Consider the following 21,347-nt stretch of genomic DNA (forward strand, 5'->3'; position numbering starts at 1 on the left):
GCGTAGTCCACTCAGGCTGCTATAACAAAATGCCGTAGACTGGGGGGCTTACACAACAGGCATTTATTTCTCACAGTTCTGGAGGCTGGACATTCAAGATCAAGGTGATGACAGATCCAGTGTGTGGTGAGAGCCCGCTTCCTGGCTCGGAGATGGCCACCTTCTCACTATACCACACATGGTGGAGATAAAGTGACTTCTAGCATCTTTCTCTTCTATTAAGGACACTAATCCCACCATGGAGGCTCCACCTTAATGACCTCATCTCTGATCACCTCCGGAGGGCCCTTCTAATACCTTCTAATACCTCTAATATCTAATACCTCCTAAGAGCATCCTACTGGGGGTTAGGGTTTCAACAGATGAACTGGGCAGGGGGGGGGACTCAAACATGCAGTCCCTCCTAGCCCTGCCGCAAACCAGCAGTGGGGCCTGACGCCTGTCGATGCTCGGGGCTGGTCTCCCCATCTGTGAAATAAGAGCATGGATCAGGTGAGCTCGGAAGGGTGGTGCCCAGGCCTTCAACTCTGCAGGTCAGCCTGGGAAACGTGCGGCAGCGGTACCCCCACAACCACCTCCCACCCTCCCCACTCCCAGAATTGAGTCCGTAGCTAAAAAGAACTGGCCATTGACTCCATGTGGATCCATTTATTGACAAATCAAATGAAGAAAAAATCATATAAAAGGGTATAAGATCATAAATGTGGTTAACAGCTGGGCGGGGGGGGGGGAGGGAGGCAGGACGTGGGTCCAGCACGGAGGGGAGGTTGGCATACTATTGGAGGGAGGAGGCAGAGAAGCCGGGGAGCAGGGAGTGGAGGGAAAAGAGGAAAGAAGGTATCTGCTAATAATCCCACAGCTCACCTTTCAATTTCTCAGCTGTCACCCAGTCATTCTCTCCTGGACAGAATGAACAGCTGGAAATGGTTTAAGGGCAACATCGAAGCCGTTTGTCTACGAGAGCTGGGAGATGGGGAACCAGAGAGGATTCTGAGGGATCCTCTCCCTCGAACCTGTCGCCACAACCCTGTTTAAAGTGAACTGAGAGTCGGGAAGCCGAATCCCGGTCCCAACTCAGCCACCAACTAGCTGTGTGACTTTGGGCACATCGATGCCCCCTCTGGGCCTCTTTCCTTGGCTGCAAAACAAGCAGATTGGATGCGACGGTAGGCAATGCCTAGCTCTAGCAATGCCAAGTGCTTTGGCAACCTGGGCCGGGCCAGGAGACTGGCTCAGCTTCGGAGAAATAAAACTACTCAGAGGCCCCGCCGGAGTGACACGGTGCTGGCCTTCACCTGGAACTGCTCTGTGGGTGGAAACAGCAACTCGTTGGGGTCTGTGCAAGCACACACATCTAGGAGAAATTCACTCTCCCTACAAGATGATCTCTGCAGAGAGTGGCTCGGAGGGAGCTGGGTTTTGCTCTACACAGAAGGCAGGTGCAGGGGATGGGGTGATCCAACCAAAGCAGTCACACACTGTGCAGGGTCTAGGGATGCAGGGCACAGCAGACATGGGAGGAGGAGAGGGCTGTGGGCTTTGGGGTGGGGTTGGGAGGGCGAGCCATGCCAGCACGTCACCGTGTGCCAGACTGCTCATTTCAGATGCCCTGCCCCCCTTGAAACAGAGGCCTGGGCCCCTTGGTCTCGTTGAAGTAGCTTGTCAGGCGGAGATGCCACACTCGGCATCGAGATCCTTGATTTCTGGATGGTTGACGCCATTGAAGCAAGGGACGGGGACTTGTCTCCATTGGCTGGAGCCAACTGAGGTAGGCCGACTGTCTCCCCTCGCCCTTCCCCTGCTGACAAGCGGAACGCTCGGCGTGGCTGGCCGTACTCCCACCCCAGCTCCGAGCCTCGGGCCCAGAACTGCCAACCCCTCCTTAGCTGGGCAGGCCTAGCCTGGCCCGAGGAAGGTGGCCAGGAGACTGGGAATGAGCTGTGACAACCTCATGGACTTGAGTCACCTCTGACAACTTGAAGGGCAAGAGCCCCCAGTTGAACGTTCAGGGGAAGAGTCCACATTAGAGGAGGGAATGGAGTTCCGGTCTTGAGGCCCAGAGGCACACCAGAAGTAAAAGTCGGGGGGGCATGTGTATCTACCTGCCCACGTGCGACAGGACAAAGGAAATACTTGGCGAAAGACATTGAGCCTGGCCTACCCTTACCCCAGGGTGAAATCGCCAGAGGTCCATATCTCACAGCCTTTGATAGATTCTCCCAATACCCCAAACTGGGGATGTTTCCGTAGGGACACTTGTCCCCAGTTCAAGGCAATTCAGCAAAGCTTTGTGAATTAACGTCTCCGCAAAAGGCACAACCGAGGCCCCCGGGGGGCTGCGAGACCACTTCCCGGGGCTGGGGGCGGCCTAGCAGCAAAAGCCCAGGACCTCGGCGTGGGGGCTCTCCTACCACCCCGGTCATTGCTCCAAGACCTTGAAGGACAGGGGTGTGCCGCTCTTGGCAAAGGCCTTCATCAGACTGCTGGGGTAGATGCACCCCAGTTTCTCCGGGGTTGGGAAGCCCCAGACCCTGTAGAGAGACAGGCTCAGGCGGTCCCCGACATAGAAGGGGCCCACCCATTTGGCATTGCTGCCGTTCCTGGGCAGGGAGAGCAAAAGGACCTGGTCGCCCACGTTCCACTCCTTCTCCTGACTCTCCCGCTTGAACCGCCTGTTCTCCACCTTTTCACTAGCCTTGTCAGCCACCCGCCAGTGTAGCTCCAACAGCTCCCCAATGAGCTGCAGCAGGAAGACATCCATCTTGAGGCCTTCGACGTTGGCACTGCTCATCTCCCACCACAGGGGCTCGCTCAGCCTCACTTCGTCCCCCGTCAGGATCTGGACAGGCGTGGCCTGGGCAGAGGAGGCCCTGAAGGCCAGGTGCAGCAAGGGCAGGGAAGCCGCCCACTTCTTGCCGTGCAGGAAGATGAACTCCTTGAGGGCCCTCTTGAATTCCCAGTAGGCGTCGGAGCTGGTCAAGCAGGGGAACTGGAGGTCCCGGCTCAGGGAGGCGGCCTGGGCTCCCAGGGCCAGCCCACAGCTCACCAGGACGTGCCGAGCGAACTGGGGGCCCTGGGCGGCCTCCAGCCTCACAGGGACGCCCCACCTGGCAAACACATGCTGCAGCAGCACCTGGGCCACGGCCGTGTGCGTGTAGGGCTTCAGCGGGAACGCCTCCACCCACCTGGTGTTAGGGTCGGCCACGATCAGCACATGCTTGTGGCCCTCCTCGCTGATGGTGATGGGGCCCACCACCTCGATCTGCAGGGTGGACCAGGGGGCAGTGGACCTGAGGGGCCAGGGGGACTCAAGGACCTTCAAGTCACTGCCAGTGAGGTTGCGGGGGATGCAGAACAGGCAGCTCCGGCAGTAGTCCCGCACGTGCTCCTGCATCCCGGGCCACCACCCCAGCAAACGCAACTTCTTGTAGGTCTCCTCGGGCCTCTGGTGGGCGCCCAGGGGCAGGTCGTGCACAGAGAAAATCAGGTCCCTCCGGAGTTGCCTCGGGACCACCCAGACCCTGGGCCTCTTGTCCCCCTTGAACATGAGCAGGCCGCTCTCCTGGTCGAGGCTGAGGGAGTTGAAGACAGAACTGAAGGGGGAGGAGCCAGGCAGTTTCTGCCCCACCCGCAGCTTGGCAATGATCTCCGCCAGGGTGCCGTCACTCCGCTGCAACGCCAGCAGGTCGGGCCTCTTGCCCATAGTGTGGGGGGACACGGCAGGGACCGGCACGTCCTTTGGCAGGTCCCACCACTGCCCACCCCCCTGCGCGCCCTGCTTGGCCAGGGTGTCCACCGTCACAGCAAACAGGGAGCCCCGGTAGGAGGTTCGGTAGATAAACGGGAGGGACGAGAGGCCAGAGGTGAGCGAGATGATGTAGGAGAGCAGGCTTGGGTGAGGTAGCGGGGCGCCATCCGAGGAGAGGAAGCCTCGAGCCCTCCACAGGGGCAGGAGCTCCCAGAGGAGGCTGAAGATCCAGTTGCAGTGCGTGAGGAAAACCACGGGCAGGCGGGACTGGCCAAAGCGCTCCAGGCCACAGGCCACGGCCGCCAGGTGGGCATAGGTTGGAGTGTAAGGGGAGCAAGAGAAGGAAAGGGAGACGGGGGCGCTGGTGGGAGACAGGACATAGAGACCAAAGCCGGCACACCACTCGTCCTCACGGTAAAAGCAATAGCCCGACATGTGGATGCAGACGAAAGTGGACAGGTCGGAAAAAGGAGGCAGGACCTGGAAAAAGCGAGGCATTGAGGACGCGGGCGTCAGCAGTCGGTTTTCTCCCAGCAGGCCCTGGAGAAGGGTCAATTCCAGGGCCCTCTTGCCTTTGTCCTGTACCAAGAGGGACCATCGGATCAACCATGCTTTGGAAACCCTGCGGCCCTCCCGCGTCTCGGGGCCCACGGTGGTCCGGGAGGCGTAGGAAAGATCCAGGACCACCGGGGTATCTCCGATGCAGCGGGAAAAATGTTTGAGGGCCCAGGCCACAGCGTAGGGGCTGTCTCCCCCTGACTGGGGGCCCTCGCTCTCCTCGTCGGGGAGGAGGGGTTTTGAGGTATAGGCTATGGGGTGCTTCCTCCCTGAGTGCTCCTGATAGACAACGGCCGTTAGGGCCACCTGGCTCACTGTCACCTCCAGGCGGAAGGGCAGCTGGGCGTTGGGGGCCGTCAGACAGAGGGCAGACACCAGGGCTCGCTTCAGAGCCAGGAAGGCCTTCTCATGCTCCCAGTCCCACTGCCAGTCCGGCTTCTGCTTGAGGAGGCTGTGCAGGGGGCCCACGAGAGCTTCGTAGTCGGGGATGACATCCTGGTGGGAGTCCATGAACCCCACGAAGAAGGAGAGTGCAGTGAAGTTGCTGGGGATGGTCAGCTGGGCCAGCTGGGCCAGGACCTGTTGGCAAGGAGCCTTCCCGTCCCAGGGGATGCCCAGGTAGGGAGAAGCCGGCGCGGGCAGGAGATCGATGTCTAGGGCCCCGTCAGGGGGGTCTTGGAGGCTGAGGCACCGGAGGATTTCCTCTGAAAGGGAAGGGCACTCAGCCCTGAACACTGATGCCAGGGAGGAGTCCAGGGTGTCTTCTTCAGGCGGCTCCTGCACCCCCTGCCCCTCGCTCTGCTCCTCGTCCTGCCCCTCCTCCTTCTCCTCCTTGACTTCCTCCATATTCCGCAGACTCTCGGGAGGCGCAGGGGCAGCACCGTCACTCGGCTCGGAGGCGCTAGCCGAACTGGGAGGAAGGGTCTTCCACACCTTCAGGAAGTTGCCAACGTCGGTGTCCAGCCTACACCAGAAGAGCAGAGCGGAGGCGTTAAGGGGCCTTGTGGAGGACGGAGGGGCACCCCAAGGGGAAAACTGCATCTGCGGAGGCTCACCCCATGGCCCAGTGTCCCTGAGTCCAGGCCAAGTGCCAGCCGGCGACACGGCAGAGCCTCTGTCAGGACCCTGCCCACGCCGGTGTCTTCTCTACCTCCAGCGTGTGCCAGGCCTCCATATCAGAGATTCAGCTGTGCCCTGAGGGCTCATCCAACCCAAACCTCATTAACCAAGCGACATTTCCAATGAGATCTAAGCCGATGATATGGTAGGAGTAAAGTGACTGGCACTTCCAACCGGCCCCGACGATGAGCAAGCCAGGGGAAGGTCAAGAGAGGGATTGGGGCCTGACAAGGGATTGGGAGGGCACAGCAGACAAACCCAGGGAAATGAGACTGAGGGACGTGGCCCCAGAAGCAATGCCCTGTCCATAACAGGGGCCAGGACCTGGCCCGTGTCCCAACACCCTGCTGGGCCCAGGGAACTAGGAGGTGGGGAGTAAGGTAGCTCAGAGGGGGCAGATACCAGGGCATCTGAGTTACTGCAAATCTGGCCCAGGATAATGGTCATGTATGTCTAACTCCAGCTGTGAGAATCAAAGATAACAGAGAGGGGAAAAATCCACCAGAATGTACTCCAGCGCAGCAACCCTTGTTCACCAGGAAACAAGAACGAGCCTGTCTACGGCAGCACCAGGGCCGATAGCATGATACGGAAAATGTCAAATGAGCCCCAACAAAAGATTGGATACATCCGTTGGGTACTTAGGGAATGGAATAGCACACAGCCATTAAAATGAGCCACGTGAATTCACACGGCATAGATCTGGAAAAACAATGAAACACTGAGTACGAACGCCAATGGCGACAGGGTGCGTGGCGTGCAAAATTGGAAAACTGGAAAACCGTACTATGGGTGATTTACGATGCATCAGTATGTGGTAGAAGCATCAAGACCTGGAAAATGGAACCACTCGGCTCATTGTTAAGCACTAGACAAATGCTGGCTAGCACCGAGACGTTTCTGGTCAATCCCAGGAGGGGCTGGGACGCAGCGGAGGCCTGGCCCATTACCTGTTTGGCTTCTTCAGAAACTCGTCCAGAGTGGGGCCATCACGGCCCAGGGGGTCATCCGGCACCATGAAGAGGTTCCCCGCAAAGGTGAAGGGCAGCAGGCTGGACCCAGGAGAGAGGGGACATGGTCATAGAGGAGGCCTTGACTCACCCACGGCCCATCGCTCCCTGGGTGTCCGGACGGGGCTTGAGACCCACTCTCCTCCCAGGCAGGTGCTGGTGGGCACAGTTCCAAGGCCCCTCTCCTGGGCCCAGCACCCCCTGCCAGGGGCTGCCCGATATCCACAGGGAAGGAACGGCTCCAGCCCCTGGGATCACCTCACCGATCTTTGACCATCAGTTTCTTGGAATTATTCATCAGGATGTGGAGCTGCTCATTGGTCACGATGATCCCATCTGTCTCCTCTGCCAACTTTACCATGAACCTGCAAGGAGAGGGGGTGCCGCTAACCACCCAGAAACCCTCCCTCGCCAGGCCTTCGGGGAAAATGAACTCTCAGTGTCACATGGAGGTGTGCCGACCAAAAATGCTGCCTTTGGTAGTCGGGGAGCCAGGGCTCGAGAGCCCATCCCCTCGTCTATGCGGCCATCCGAAATCACCACTAGCCCCCGGGAGGGTGAGGTTGGATGCACACCCCCAACTGTACATACAAACACAGACCTCTATTTAAGAGACAGACCTTCACAGACACATGCACAGACACGCACACGGGAGCCTGCACACTAGTCCGCATTCACACATGCATTTTTACCGCTGCAGTTCCCACGTCTGCAAAACGGACACATAAAATACCTACCCTGTATTGCTGTGAGGATTAAACTGAATGAGCTAGGACATTGAAGCATCTGCCTCGGTGCCTGGCACACAGCGTGCACACAAATACTCCATTGTTCCTCTTCACCAATGCACAACATTCTCGTACGTGCCAAGACATACATACATCTGTATGTACGTATACACGCTACATATAGACACCTGTATGCACGTAAGTACGTATATACATATAAACATATATAAAAACACATACCTGAATAAACAAATCCACTTTTCCAAGGATCACCTCTCCTTGAAAGAGGGCTGTGACCAGGAGAGAAAGCAAAGGCCACCTACTTCTCGGCATTCCCTGGAGGCTGCCATCCCGGTGGCCCCAGGCGCACTATTCCACAGGTGCCCAGCAGAGGGGCCTTTGCGGAAAAGCCACCTTCCCTCAAGCCCAGACCCGAAATTAGAGGCACTTCAAGACCTTACCAAAGGGCCTAGCCCTTGAAGGAGCAATGCCTGGGCTACCAGGCCCAGCCCTTCCCAGGCTGGGTAGATGCCAGGTCTTGGGGAAAGTGGGGAGGAACAGAACTTCTCATTGCCCAGCGTAGGAGGGGCCTAAGGGCAGCCGAGACCTGTGTGTGCCCAGCATCGGCTCCAGCCTAGGACCAGTGGCAGGGCCTTCCCTGCCCCAACAGAGGCAGCATCCCACACACACACACACACACACACACACACACACACACACACCCGCCCTGTGCGTACTGGTCCTGCAGCCACGCTGGGGACTGGGTGCTTAGGACTGACAAGTAGGGAGGCACTGGGGTTTTAGCGAGGAGACAGGGCCAGTCTAACTCCACTGTCAGAGCCCAGCCAGGGCTCCAACCACATACAGTCACACACATACCTCCGCCCACTGCCAGGGCTTGGTGGGGCCGGGGGGGGGGGGGGGGGGGGGACGGAGGCGGTTCCTTAAGACTTGAACTTTAGCCCAAACTGGAGCCCCAAATCAGTCACTTGGGCAAGCAGCTCACTGGAAGCACCAGAGGTCCCCTGGGCTAGTCCTGCCCAAAGTAGTGGGTCTCAGCCCATAGGTCATGGGGGCAGAAAGCCTGTTGACTAAGGGAATGGAGCTGCGGAGTCCCGAAGTCAGGACTCCGCCTTGGCCTGGGGTAGAGCCGACCTTGGAACCCTCGGCCCACGGTGTCCCTCCCTCCGCCTCCAGAGGGCGCGCGCACCAGGCCATCCTCTCCGACAGGACTCTCGACAGGACCCTCGGACCTGTGGGCCTCCATCCCCCCAGAGCAGGGAGGCAGGACTCCACCTGACACGGCAGCCCAGCCCCCGGAGCCCTACAGAAGGAAGGCCTGGGACTGGCACACCTATAATCGTAGGTGGTGATCTTCTTGCCGTTCTCGAGCTGGGAGGGGGTGATTGAAAGCATCTTGAGGGAGTGCAGCTTCGTCAGGAAGTGGCTCTCTGGAGGTGAAAGGCAGAAGACGGGGCTGCTCAGAGGAAGGGCCACGTGGCAGGGGCCACGGTCGGGACAGAGAGGCAGCGGGCAGCTCACCTCTCACCCTCCGGTTCTTCTTCAGCTGCCAGGTGGGCACGAACACAGTGACCTCTCGGTGGCCCCGGTTCCAGAAATACTGCACCGCCATGGCAATGCCACGGCAGGAGAAGAAGTGCTGGAGGCCATGCCTGGGCGGGGGGGGGGGGGGGGGGGGCAGGGGCAGGAGGTGAGGGAACAGGTCCCTCCTGAGGAACATGGCCCTGCCTCCTCTCAGTCCTCCCTCAGGGCCAGGCAATGCCACGCACCCACATCTGCCCCAGCAACACCCTTCTCCCTTTCCTCCACCATCAAACATTCTGGGAACACCTACCGGGCTCACTCACCTACACTGTGTGTGTGTGTGTGTGCGTGTGCGTGTGCGCGTGTGTAGGGACCTCCAGGGCAAGAGGAAAAAGAAGGCAACCTCTACACCCAAAGAACTCAGTTCAGGGCTGGAAGCAAACGAGCATCCATTGCCCCTTACTGTGTGCTGGGAGTGCACGCAGCACAGTAACTCCTACCCTGTGGGGGGAAAGACCACAGGTCTTCCACGCACTTGGGCGGACACGTGTACGGCAGTAAGCGCCGGGCAGGCAGGACGGTCTCTAAGGGGGGATTGGCACAGGCACGAAACGCCGCACACAGGACACCCGGGCTGGGCCTCAAGGCTCGGGCTCAACACTGATAGCTGGCCTGGGGTTGACAGACACCACGCCACGTGGAGCAGGCTGCAGTGGGAGGAGGACAGGCCTTGGCAGGGGACAGATGGGAAGCCAAGGCCAGCCAGGCCCCTTACTAGGCCCTGGAATCTGGGGCAAGTTCCGTCACCTCTTTGAGCCTGGCTCTGCTTCTGTCAAAGAGGGAGAACAGAAACCTCCCTTCGCAGGGCTGTCGTAACAATTCCGTGCACTCCGCCAGCATGCCGTAGCCACCCACCGTCTCCCCATTTGAACCCCATGTCACCCACATGCAGAGGTCGAGGGGATGCCACACTCTGCCCCCCGCCCCCCTGGGATGCCCTGCCCCAGCTGCCCAGAACCCCCAGCCCACCCCACGGCCCTGGGTACTCACACCATGGCCACGCTGCTGCCATCAATGACCACTCGCCGCAGCCCCTGGTTCCCGGGTTCCCCCGACAGGTTCAGCTCGAAAGGTGTATTCAGGGCCTCGTGGTACCTCTGGAAGCTGGTCACTGTGCTGTTTGCCTGTGGGTGGCGAGGCGGCTGCCTCGGGGCGCCCTCCCGGGCCCCCGGGAGCCCCTGCGTCTGAGGTCGGTGCTTACTACTGGGAGCCGAGGTGCTGCCGGACTGGGGACCCTGCCTTTCGGCCTCCCCCTGGCCCTTCGCGAAGGAGGCGTTGCCCCTTGACGAAGGCTGGCCCTCGCCCAGGAGTTTGGCCCCATCCGAGACTGGCCCCAGATCTGTGGGCGTCTTCTGAGCCGCAGGTGTTTTGGGAGCTCTGGAGGCTTTGGGGGCGGCAGACCCTGTTTTGGCTGCAGGCCCAGTTTGAGCTTTGGGTGCTTTGGGCCCCGCAGGTGATGATTTCGCCGCAGGCGTTTTCTGAGCCACGGGAGCTTTGGGAGTTGCAGGTACCTCTGGAGCGGCTGATGCCAGCGGAGCCCCGGCGGCCTTCTGAGCCGGGGGCACCCCTGGAGCTGCTGGCTTTGTCGGGGCCGAAGGCACTTCGAGAGCTGCAGGTTCTGCGTGGACCGCCAGCGGCGTCTGGGCTGTAGGCACTTTGGGGACTGCGGGCAGCGCTTGATCCGCGGGTGGGGTTTGAGCTCTGGCCACTGCTGCAGCCATGGGCACTTCGAGAGTTTCAGGCACTGTTTGAGCGTCGGGTACTGGCAGAGCGGTTGGCCCCCCTTGAGCCACGGGTCCCCCCTGAGCTGTAGACACTCCTCGCCCCGGCGGCAGTGCTGGAAAGGGCCCCTCTTCTGGCCCCTTCCTATCCCACTGCCCACTTCCTTGATCCCCTGGCTCGCTTCCAGCTTGCAGCTGCGGTACAGAGGTCAAGGGTGGCCCTATCTGTGGAAGTCCGGGGCTAGTCTTGTCCTTTACGCCTGAGCCCCCCGAGACCACCAATAAACTCATGACTTTTTGGGGGGTGTCCGGCCCCGGGCATTTCTGGAGGGCCGCCTCTCCTCCTGGTCCCGCATCCAGTCTGCAGTCTGGGCTTTCCATGCTGGGCAAAGGAACCAGCTCCTTCTGCTTCCACTCGAGATTCAAGGGCAAAGGATTCTGCCCTGGTAGCTTGAACTGAATGGGGCCCAGCGGCCTCTGCCAGAAGGGGAAACTGAAGCACGCCTGGGACAGGAGCCAGGCCAGGTGGAGGGAGTGCAGCTCATTGATCCTCCAGAAGGTGGCCGCGATAGCCCCTGGCCACAAGGGCCCAAAGGCTGGCCCTGGGGTCCAGGCCTTCCAGGGCGGGCACACACCCAGGGCTGACACGGGGGGCTGGAAGGGGACTTTGTCTTCCACTCTCTGGCCCTGCCTCTGCTGTGACAGGGCCTGTGTGTGGGCTGTGGAGTCCTGGCTGCCGGTGGCTCGCGCCGGCCCTTCCTCTCGGGGAGCGCTGTCTGTGCCACTGTGGCTGCTGGAATCGACCCTGGAGGAAGCCCCAGTTTGTTGGAAGGGTGGTTAGACCACTTAAGTCCCCCACTATGTCCTTGGGGTGGGGGAGCAGGGATAGGATCCGAGAAGCAAAGAGATTCTTCAGAACTTACCGTACCAGCTGGTTGGCGGGTTCCTGCTGGGTGTTCTGGCCGGGGGTGCCCGAGACCAGGGCCCTGGTGGCTCCTAGGCTGGTTAATCTCTTGGAATGTTCTAGACTCCTGTTCTGGAGGGTCCCCACCTCCAGGAAGGGCCCAGGACCGTCTCCCACAGACACCATGGCCGGGCCTTCCTTCTGCTGGTGGGGAGGGCAGATCAGGACCTCGGGGTCAGAGCGCGACTCGGAGGTGCCGATGCGGCCGAGCCACTCGATGATGTCTTCCTTGCCCGCAGCATCCCGCACCAGGCTCAGCAGCAGCTCTTGGACCGCTGGGGGCAGCTGCAGCAGATCCCCTGCGTACTGGTCACCACGGATCCAGACCAGGGCCCCGAAGGCCCTGGTCACCTCGGCCTCCCAGATCCCCCGGGGCGTGAGCAGAGCAGCAGGGCCCCAGCGCAGCCGCCCCACCAGCTCCTCCAGCCAGTTCTGGGTCATGATGAAAGACTCGGTCAGCCCCCCCACCATCAGGGAGCCGGGGGGGCCAGGCACCAGGTAGGCCAGGGTGCTCCAGCAGAGACAGTCGAGAAAGAGGCCCTGGGCCCCAAGGAAGGCGCAGTGCAGGGCCTGTGGGTAGCGAACCTCCTTCCACAGCTCCGGGCTGCACAGGCCCTTCAGATACTCCTGAGGCCACAGTAGGGAGAGCAAGCACAAAGGAAGTCATCCTTTTAGGGCCCTGCACTCACTGGCTTGCACTCCCCAACCCCAAGGACATGCCCTCCCCTTGCCTACCATAATCCAAATGCCACCCCCCTGGCCAGCCCCTGTCTCCTGGCCCTGGCCCCTCACACACTCATTTCTTCCCAGGGAACTCTCGGACAGGATGAGGGAGGCACCCAGCGGAAGGGGAAAGCACCTAGGCTTGGAGTCAGGGGCCCTGGTTCTAGTTCCAACTCGACTGCAACCTAACCTAACCTCAGGTAGGTTAACTGTGGGAAATTTACCTTCTTCTTGGGACCTCTGTCCCTTCGCCTGTAGGATGGCAGGTTAAGTGAGCTACCCCTAAGGTCCAGTCCTACCCTGGGGTTCTAGAAATGTGAGCTAGCTAGGAGAAGGGGAATTGCACACTACTGAGTATCCTCCATGTGCCAGGAACCCATGTGACCTGGGGCAAGTTATTTACCCTCCCTGTGCCTGCGATTCCTCATCTGTAAAATGGGGATAACATTCCCCCCTCATTAGGCTATTATGAAGCTTCAATGAGTTAATAAAAAGGAAGTGCTTAGCCTAGCGTCTTAACCTAGCTATTCGAATTCTGTATGCTCAGAAGGGACATGACGCTTGCCCAATGACACACAGCTAGAAGCTGATGGGCCAGGAGCACAATCCACATCTGTCTGACTCTGAAACCAGAGCCCTTTCCACCTCCTCAGACTGCACAGTGACTACAGGGTAATCCTGAGGGATTCTGGCTTACTCCCCCTCCAGAAGGTGTCTAGCACAACCTGTACCTGTAACCATGGTAACTCTGTTGCCCAGAGGCAAGAGAGGAGGAGGTAAGTCACTGGGCCAGCAACCAGGGGAACCCCGCCGATATGCACAATGGTTGAACCTGAACGAAGGCCTCTGGCTCTCTGGGCAGACCAAGTCCTCATGTTTACAGGGCTCACACACTCAGTCTTCAGCAGCCGCTGGGAGGGGAGAGGTTGGGGTTCCCCCCTACACGGCTGAGTTGTACCAGCATGGCCCCATGATCTCCAAGGGAGCATGGGCACTCCCTCGTAATCAGCCAACCCATGTTGATTGCACTTGCCCTCGTGTCCCTCCTGCCCCTCCACATCCCATGTCCATGACAGCCATCCCTCTTCCTGTTTTCCCCTAACAGTTCCATTAAGGAACAAAGGCTCCATTTTAGATCTCCAGCAGCCATCCTGAAGACCACTCCAGCCCCCTGCTCAGACCATTCTGCTCAGGCCTATGCTTACCTCTTCTATCTGGATCAGGCCACAGACCTCCAACCCCTTCCCCAAAGGGCCTAAATATACCTAGGCACTTCTGCCCAGGTCTAACCCCTTTGCGATCAATCCAAAACCAGCTCAAAACCTGATAGACATCCCAAGCCAACCCCTCCCACCCAGAACCTCAGCTGGTCCCACTGTCTGGCAAGGGTGAATCTGACCAGATGCAGGATAACTGTCGTAGACCTTAACCAATCCTCACCCCAGTACCCTACATTCCAATTACTTGAAAAACAATATGTAAAAATGAAGAGATGTGCTGGAGAAGAAGATTGTGGGTGGTTTCTTTCTCTTTGTGCAAAGAGCTTAAAATAGTTATTGTTCCATTAACTGTTCAATATTTTTTAACTAAAAGATACATTAAAAACTAAGATCCTTTTCCAAATAATAAATGTGAACTAATATTCATCGAATACTCACTGTGCATCAGGCCCCATATACACATGATCTCATTTATTCCTCTCTCTGCCCTAGAAGGAAATTACTACATCCCCATTTTAGATAAGCAAGGAAGGGCACAAGTTCAAGGTTACACAGATAGTGGGCTGGGATACTCAGGCACTCTGACTCCAAAGTCTGGGGTCTTAACCACGGTGCTGTCTATACCATTCAACAAAAAAAGGTAAAGAAACAACAGACTTATAAGTTGGAGCCCCACGTTGGGTATAGAGATTACTTAAAAATAAAATAAAATTTAAAAGTAACAAGGCAGACTGAGGTAAAGTTGTTCGAGGAGCAGTTAGAGACCAACCAGCCCCCTACATGAAGGCTGGGTAAGTACCTCACACGCGTGGAGGTTTGCTCTCTAGACAAACTAACAGGCAGGAAACGAGGTCCTGGGATTAGAGGTTGATCACCACACTTGAGGGTGTGGAGACCGTACAAAGAAAATGAAGGAAGGGAAGAAGGCCAGATGATGAAGTCTACAATGAAAGCTGAGTGCAGAGAAACCCATTCTTCCCATTCGGCAATTCAGCAGCCAGACCGTGACCCTCCAGGGCACAGAATAGAGAAATAACATTCTGGAAATCCGGCCAGCCGGAGAGCAAAGACCTAAAGATCACCAAACAGGTTCCCTGACAGACAATGCCCTCAGATCTCCGTACACCAAGCTCAAAACCAGCAAGTGTCAGCCTCATGCATGGATTACCATGACATATGAGGAAAGCTCCTAATGTGAAATAAACATACAGGAGCGCCTGGGTGGCTCAGTCGGTTAAGCATCCAACTCTTCACCTCAGCTCAGGTCTTGATCTCAAGGTCATGAGTTCAAGCCCCACGCTGGGCTCCACAAAAAGAAAGAAAACACACAGAAAGGGGCGGGGAACAATTTGAAGGAAGAGAAACTAGGCAAGGAGAAGAAAACTTCAAAACGCTTACTGTCATTGCTCTCTCAGAGAGATAATAAAGAACACTGAGCACATTAAACAAGAATAGAATACTACTTTTTTTAAGATTTATTTATTGGAGAGAGAGAGTGTGTGCAAGCAGGGAGGGGGGCAGAGGGAGAGGGAGAGAAAGAATCCTCAAGCAGACCCTGCTGAGCGTGGAGCCCGATGCAGGGCTTGATCCCAGGACCCCAAGACCACGACCTGAGCCATAACCAAGAGCCAGCCGCTTAACTGATGGAGCCACCCAGGCGCCCCTTTGAAAAGAGAATTCAGAGAACATAAATGACATTTTTTTTAAGATTTCATTTTTAAGTAATCTCTACACCCAATGTGGGGCTCAAACCTACAACTCTGAGATCAAGAGTTGCACGCTCCACTAACTGAGCCAGCCAGATGCCCCCATAAATGACTTTTAGATATTAAAAATATGATGGCAGTATAGCGCCTGGGTGGCTCAGGCGGGTGAACCTCTGACTCTTGATTTCAGCTCAGGTTATGATCTCGGGGTCGTGGGACTGAGCTCCAGGTCAGTCTCCATACTCAGTGGGGAGTCTGCTTGAGACTCTCTCCCTCTCACTCTGCCCTTTCCCCCTCCCAAATAAATAAATAAAATCTTTTTAAAAACTTAAAAAATAAAACGGTTGGAAGATAAACTTCAGGAAATCTCCGGAAAACAGAGCAAAAAGTTAGAATTGGAGAACAGGAGAAAAAATAAGAAAAAGTACACCAGACCAGAATGTGCAATGTCTGAAGAGGAGTTCTAGAAAGAGAGGACAGAGAAAACACAGGGGGGAAATCATCAACAAAATAGTTCCAGAAAAATTTCTAGATCTGAAGAACATGAGTGTCCAGATAGGCCCACAGAGTACCACCGCAGTAGTAACCGAAGATGGCTGAAGATAGACCCACACAAAGGGGTCTCACTGAGAAACCTCAAAGCAGTGGGGAAAACTACAAACTTCCAGAGGGAAAACATTTCACACACAAAGGACCTGGGACCTGAAGAGCTTCAGATGTCTCAAAAGCAAGAAGTCAATGGCATAATGCCTCTGCATTTCTGAAGGAAAATAATTTTCCATTTATAATTCAATACCAAGCAAACTATCAATATCAAGCGACCTTCAGATGTGCAATGTAGATATGCCAATGTGCGTATCATTTTACCTCCTCCAACATTTTGCCTCCTATAAAATCTTTCGGCGGGGGGACCTTTCTCGGGAAGCTGCTGGGGAGCATCTTCCAGCGAATCAAGAAAGGACGTAGGCAAAAAGCAAAGACAATCTCCAGGATGATGGTGAAGACAGAGTTCAGAATGGATTCATCTAGTCAACAAATCGTCACTGAGCACCCAGGCACTATTCTAAGACCACAAGCATCAGCAGGCATGGGGGACAGCTAGCTCGGACTGGAGACAAGCTTGTTGAGAGCAGTCACCAGCATACCCTTTAGCACTGCACCATCTTTCTCACTTGATGATGCCATCGATGACGTGACCCACCAACCCAAGAAAGAGAAAGACATTCGGTCCAGTAAACAAAGCATTTGACAAAGAAAAAGGCAAAGGGATGACAAGAATGACAGCAAACTGAAATCTTGGATGACAGCTGTGCAGTCCTGGCTAGACAGAAAGATGTCTCCAAGGAAGCTGCAACTGCAATAACACCCTGAACCCATAGATCGACCTTCTAGAAAACTGTAGCGAGAGGCTACTGAAGTTGTAAGAATGGGCTACAGGTACAAAGAAAAACAAGCAAATTGAAAAACAAGGGGTCCTTACCTTAGTGAAATAAAAAAGTGAGAAAGAAAACATAAGCAGAGTACATGGCAATGCCCAGATGTGAATGACGCATGCCCAGGCATGATGATGTAAACAGTAAATGCAGGTTCGACAGAAAATTGAAACGTAACTATATTGGGAAAAAAGAATGGACAGTGATGTAAGGGGCTAAACCCTCACCTACAACAGAGAAAGTAAAAAGATATCTAAAACTGGGGCACCTGGCTGGCTCAGTGGGTGGAGTGTGCGACTCTCGATCTCGGGCTTCTGAGTTCAAGCCCCACGCTGGGTGTAGAGATTACTTAAAAATAAAATCTTAAGGGGGCGCCTGGGTGGCTCAGTTGGTTAAGCGACTGCCTTCGGCTCAGGTCATGATCCTGGAGTCCCTGGATCGAGTCCCACATTGGGCTCCCTGCTCGGCAGGGAGTCTGCTTCTCCCTCTGACCCTCCTCCCTCTCATGCTCTCTGTCTCTCATTCTCTCTCTCTCAAATAAAAAAATTAATTAATTAATAAAAATAATAAAATCTTAAGAAAGAGAGATCTAAAATCATTTAATCACCTCTGAAACTAATAGCACACTATCTGTTAAGTAACTGAATTTAAATTTGAAAAATACACAAAAAATAAAATCAATTAATCAAAAGATAAAGATAGAGAGATAGAGAGAGAGAGATAATTTTTTTAAGGAATGCGTAGATGAGGAAATGCCAAAGGGACTACTGTCTAGGAGGAAGAGCACTGAAGACGGAATTGGGAGGCAAAAGGCAGGGAATCATGGTGTCCTATTGTGTGCTTTTTAAAAACTATTGGACTTTTTAATTATGCATTACTTTGATAGAAGAAAAACTAAGTTTAAAAAAAAAAAAAAGAGAAAGGTTAGTTGCCCAAAACCCAATTAAGTGTGTTGGTAAGAGTTTAGCATCAGCCCGTGGGGGGTGCAGGGGGATAGCCCTGATTTGCAGCATTTGACAATTTCTATGGCATAAATACTCCCACCATGGCTGATTTCAAACTACCAATGGGACTCCACTGGTTTGCAAACTTCCTGAAATGTTAACAGTGAGCTAGTAGCAGCCAGCTCCAGCATATCCCTGGCCACCAACGTCCATGGGACTGCTCACAGTGGGGAGCAAGGGACAGCTCAGCTTCCATCTGACAAGTCAAGCCCAAAGTCAGCAAACCTTGCCCTGTCCCACAGCTCCCTGAACCCAGTCTCTGGCTCCCCCTCACCTCCCTCCATCATCTCCAGAAAGGAGAAAAGTGAAATGTCACCTCTCCTCTCTGCACTCAACACTTCCTCACATCATTGCCAGGGACAGAGGGCTGAGCAGGGCTTGTCCGTGGGCAACTCTGATCATTATTAAAACCCTCCTTTCCACCTGCTGATTACGCCTCAGAGAGGCCAGGCCACCCCACTGTTTTCTGCCGCCTGGGAAGGTGATTTCCGGCAAATGTCTTCATTATTTTTTAAATCCCACCACAAGATAACAATTGAAAGGCACTCTTGAGTTCTACAGACATTTTCCTGGAAAGCCAGGGCATATAATTTAGAAACATACCCAGGCCCTTCTCCAGATGAGCCTGTCTCCTTCACCCCTCCTCCCCTCCCCATCCAGCCAACCCCATGCTCACCCTTCTCCCATCCCTCAGCCTCTGGTCTCACTAGGTCCTCTCTGCCTGTTGGCCTGGGTATCACAGCACATTATCAAAGTGCAGGCTTCCGTGTCCCCACAGTTTAGGATTAGGTTCAGCCCCAGCACCTCCACACGGAAGCCACGAGACATCCTCATACTTGAGAAATTGTCACGTATGAGATTGCTGGACCTTGGGGAGCATTTCATCTTACTTTAATTTCAGCTTTTCACTTTACAAACAAGGAGACCGAAAATCAGAGACAAAAGCACTCGTTCAAAGTTGTACAGTAATAACTGACCTATATGGGGCGCCTGGGTGGCTGGGCCTGTTGAGCACCCAGCTCTTGGTTTCAGCTCAGGTCACAATCTCAGGGCCCTGGGATGGAGGCACCCCCCCTACCCCCATGAAGCCCTTGGTGGGGAGTCTGCTTGAGGATTCTCTCCTTCTTCCTCCGCCCCCCAAAATAAATAAATAAATCTTTAAAAAACAACGACAATAACTGCCATCTATATCCCGTAGCTCTCCACATTTGCAAACGTACTTAAGCATGCATTATTTCAGCTGACTCACAACCCCTCCATGATGTGGGTGGTGTTATATTATTATTTTATAGATGAAGAAATAGGCTCAAGGGAGAGTAAATTATTTGACCCAGGTCACCCAGTTAGAGGGTAGCAAACCCTGATCTCAAACTCTCTCTGCCACACCCCTCTGTCCCAGACATAGCTTGGTGACAACAGGTTGAGCCCAGATCTCCTGACTCCTAGGACAAAGCTTTATCCTCCCACCCTCCCTGCTCTCCTTCTCCAAACCTCCAACCATCTCTTCTTTCTGCTCATTCTGTGCAGTAAGAGAGGGACTTATCCAGAAGACCCTCACGTTATGTTTCCATCTTAAACAGGGCCTGGGGAATGAGGTGACAGGTAGGGGAGTCGAGAGAGCCACTGGTTACAGTAGCAGGGCCTGGGGTGTGAGGGAGGGTTCAGTGGCCCAAGGAACCCTGAGACGGCAGTGGAAACAGGAGCAGACAAGCCTGGAGAAGCTGATCCTGGATTTAAAGCAGGGGGCAGGGGCGAGGGGCACCTCTGAAAGTACAAATCCCATAAAAGGGTGAGTTGTTCTATTTCAAATTAACAAAAAGATTAAGAACCCAAAACAACCCCAAAGGCTCCTCTTGTTAATCCACCCTATTCCAGCTACTGAAAAGTCTGAATCTCAGGGGCTCCTGCCCATCCATTCTCTGGGCAGGCACCCCTCCCCTCCCCCAGCACCTCTGTCAGAACTGGAAAAACTGCTGACCAAGCAGCTCAGTGGAGGGGCTGAGGGAGGAACTTTCCAGCCTGCCTGCCTGCCACTGGCCAGTGTATTCTGGGCTCCCCCACCCATGGCCTTGACCAATTAGGATATTGGTATAGACCCAGCTGGGGAAGGGGTGTGTTTTGGGGGGGGGTGAGAGATGCACAGGGAGTGGTGACCTGGGACCCAGGGAAGCTGTAGCATTCCTACCAGGAAAAGATAAGGGAATCTAGGGGAAGAGGGAGACCTTGGCCATGATTGGGGGTCAGAGGGAACCTGAGAGGCCCAAGTAGGGAAGAAGCTTGTGAGAGAAGCCAGGGAGAATGCAAGAGAGGTGCACTGTGACCTGGCCTGTCCAGCGCCCTGCCCCACACAGCAGGCCCTTTCATCTGAAAGCCCACAGCCCTCCTCCAAGATTCCCACCCATCCCCAAGGGCTGCTGCCTTCCAGAGCAGCTGCGCGCACACACACACACACACACACACACCAGCCCCTGCAAGAGGCCGCCTAGGGCATCAAGAGTGTGGAGCAGGGAGCCCAGAGCCCTGGGTTCTAGTCCCAGCACTTGCCACCCTCCCCCCACCCCCACCTGACACTGTGTGCTCAGGCAAGCCCGTTACCCTCTCTGATCCCCAATACCGCATCTGTAAAATCCAGCATTGCTCTAGAAGGCTTTCTAAGGGCCCCTCTAGCCCAGCACTCTGAGAGGCTCCAAGGGGCAGCCCAGGATTTAAGAAGACTCAAAAGGAGACAGAAGGACCTGGGCCTTCCAGCGTCTTGATGGAGAACAAAGAGGTGTTGCAGAGGCCATAGAAATGCTGGACCTTAAGTTGTTCCCCAGATGGGGGAGCAGGCTACGGATGCTGGGGTCCTGGCCATGGAAGGCTCCTGGGGGAACACACACCACGGAGGCTCTCTCAGAGCACTTGAGGGACAGAAGTGACATGCAGGAGAGGGGTGAGGCAGAAAAGAAAAAGGGAACCAGAGGGAAGGAACCAAGGCTGCAGATCTGGAAAGGCAGGAGACCGGCCCACTACCTGCCCGCCATAGTGCCGAATCCAGTTCGAGGGACCTCTGGGGACCCCTGTCTCCCCGGGACAGGGGAGCGTGAGAGGGGTCTGACTGGAAGGGGCGGGTGGGGGTGGGGACAAGCTGTTTACCTTGGCTTTGCTCATGTTCTCCTTGGGCCCCTCGAGCTGCAGCCAGAAGTAGGGGGTGTCTGGGCGGCTCTGGAAGGCGTTCAGCTTGACCCTGAAGATGCGCTGCACTTGCAGCCGCTGCCGCTGCACCCGGGGCTTTGATTTGGTCTGCACCATGAACCATTCCTGCGCCGGAGGGTCGCCCCCGGACAGGAGCATGGCTGCCCCGCCCGCCCCTGGAAGGAGGGCGTCGACAGTGTCACCGGGCTCCCAGCGCGGGAGGCGCCCCAGCCGGGTGCCCGAGGAGCCCAGGCCACGCCCCCTCCTCCGAGCGGCGCGCCCCCTAACCCCCCCCCCCCCCCCCCCCGCGCCCGGGCCCGGGTCCTCCCGGCTCGCGGACCCACCCGCCACCGCCCGGGCGCCCGTCCGCCCGAGCTCCGTCCCTTTTGGCGGCGGCTCCCGCGACAATCTCTTCCTGCCAGGGGCCGCAGCTGGGGGTGGGACCGCTGGGGCTCCCGCCGCCCTTCCCTCCGCCCCCAGCCTTCCCCCTTCACCACTGCGCCAGCCCCCGCAGGATGAACCCTTTCCCCGTCTGCCGGGTGGCTAGAAGGGGCGCGGAAGGCCGGGGGAGGGGGCGACGAGGCGGGGGGGAGGGGGCGGGAGGGTCCTCGAAACCTCCGCCTTCCACCCAAGT

General features: G+C 56.2%; 1 protein-coding gene across 1 annotated transcript; it reads right to left on the bottom strand.

The window, feature by feature from the left end:
- Nucleotides 1-639: 639 nt before the first annotated feature.
- On the bottom strand, nt 640-21,125 carry NYNRIN (NYN domain and retroviral integrase containing). Its single transcript, XM_034994912.1, has 9 exons — nt 21,058-21,125; nt 20,675-20,889; nt 11,413-12,080; nt 9,759-11,294; nt 8,706-8,836; nt 8,518-8,614; nt 6,699-6,800; nt 6,376-6,477; nt 640-5,270 (listed from the first exon to the last, which is right to left on the bottom strand). Exons 2-9 carry the CDS (start codon nt 20,870-20,872, stop codon nt 2,420-2,422), a joined length of 5,685 nt encoding a protein of 1,894 aa, XP_034850803.1. The 5' UTR covers nt 20,873-20,889; nt 21,058-21,125; the 3' UTR covers nt 640-2,419.
- Between the last annotated feature and the right edge of the window lie 222 nt (nt 21,126-21,347).

The sequence above is a fragment of the Mirounga leonina genome, unplaced genomic scaffold, assembly GCF_011800145.1.
Source record: "Mirounga leonina isolate KUSES-001 unplaced genomic scaffold, KU_Mleo_1.0 Mir_91, whole genome shotgun sequence".
In the NCBI taxonomy this organism is placed as follows: Eukaryota; Metazoa; Chordata; class Mammalia; order Carnivora; family Phocidae; genus Mirounga; species Mirounga leonina.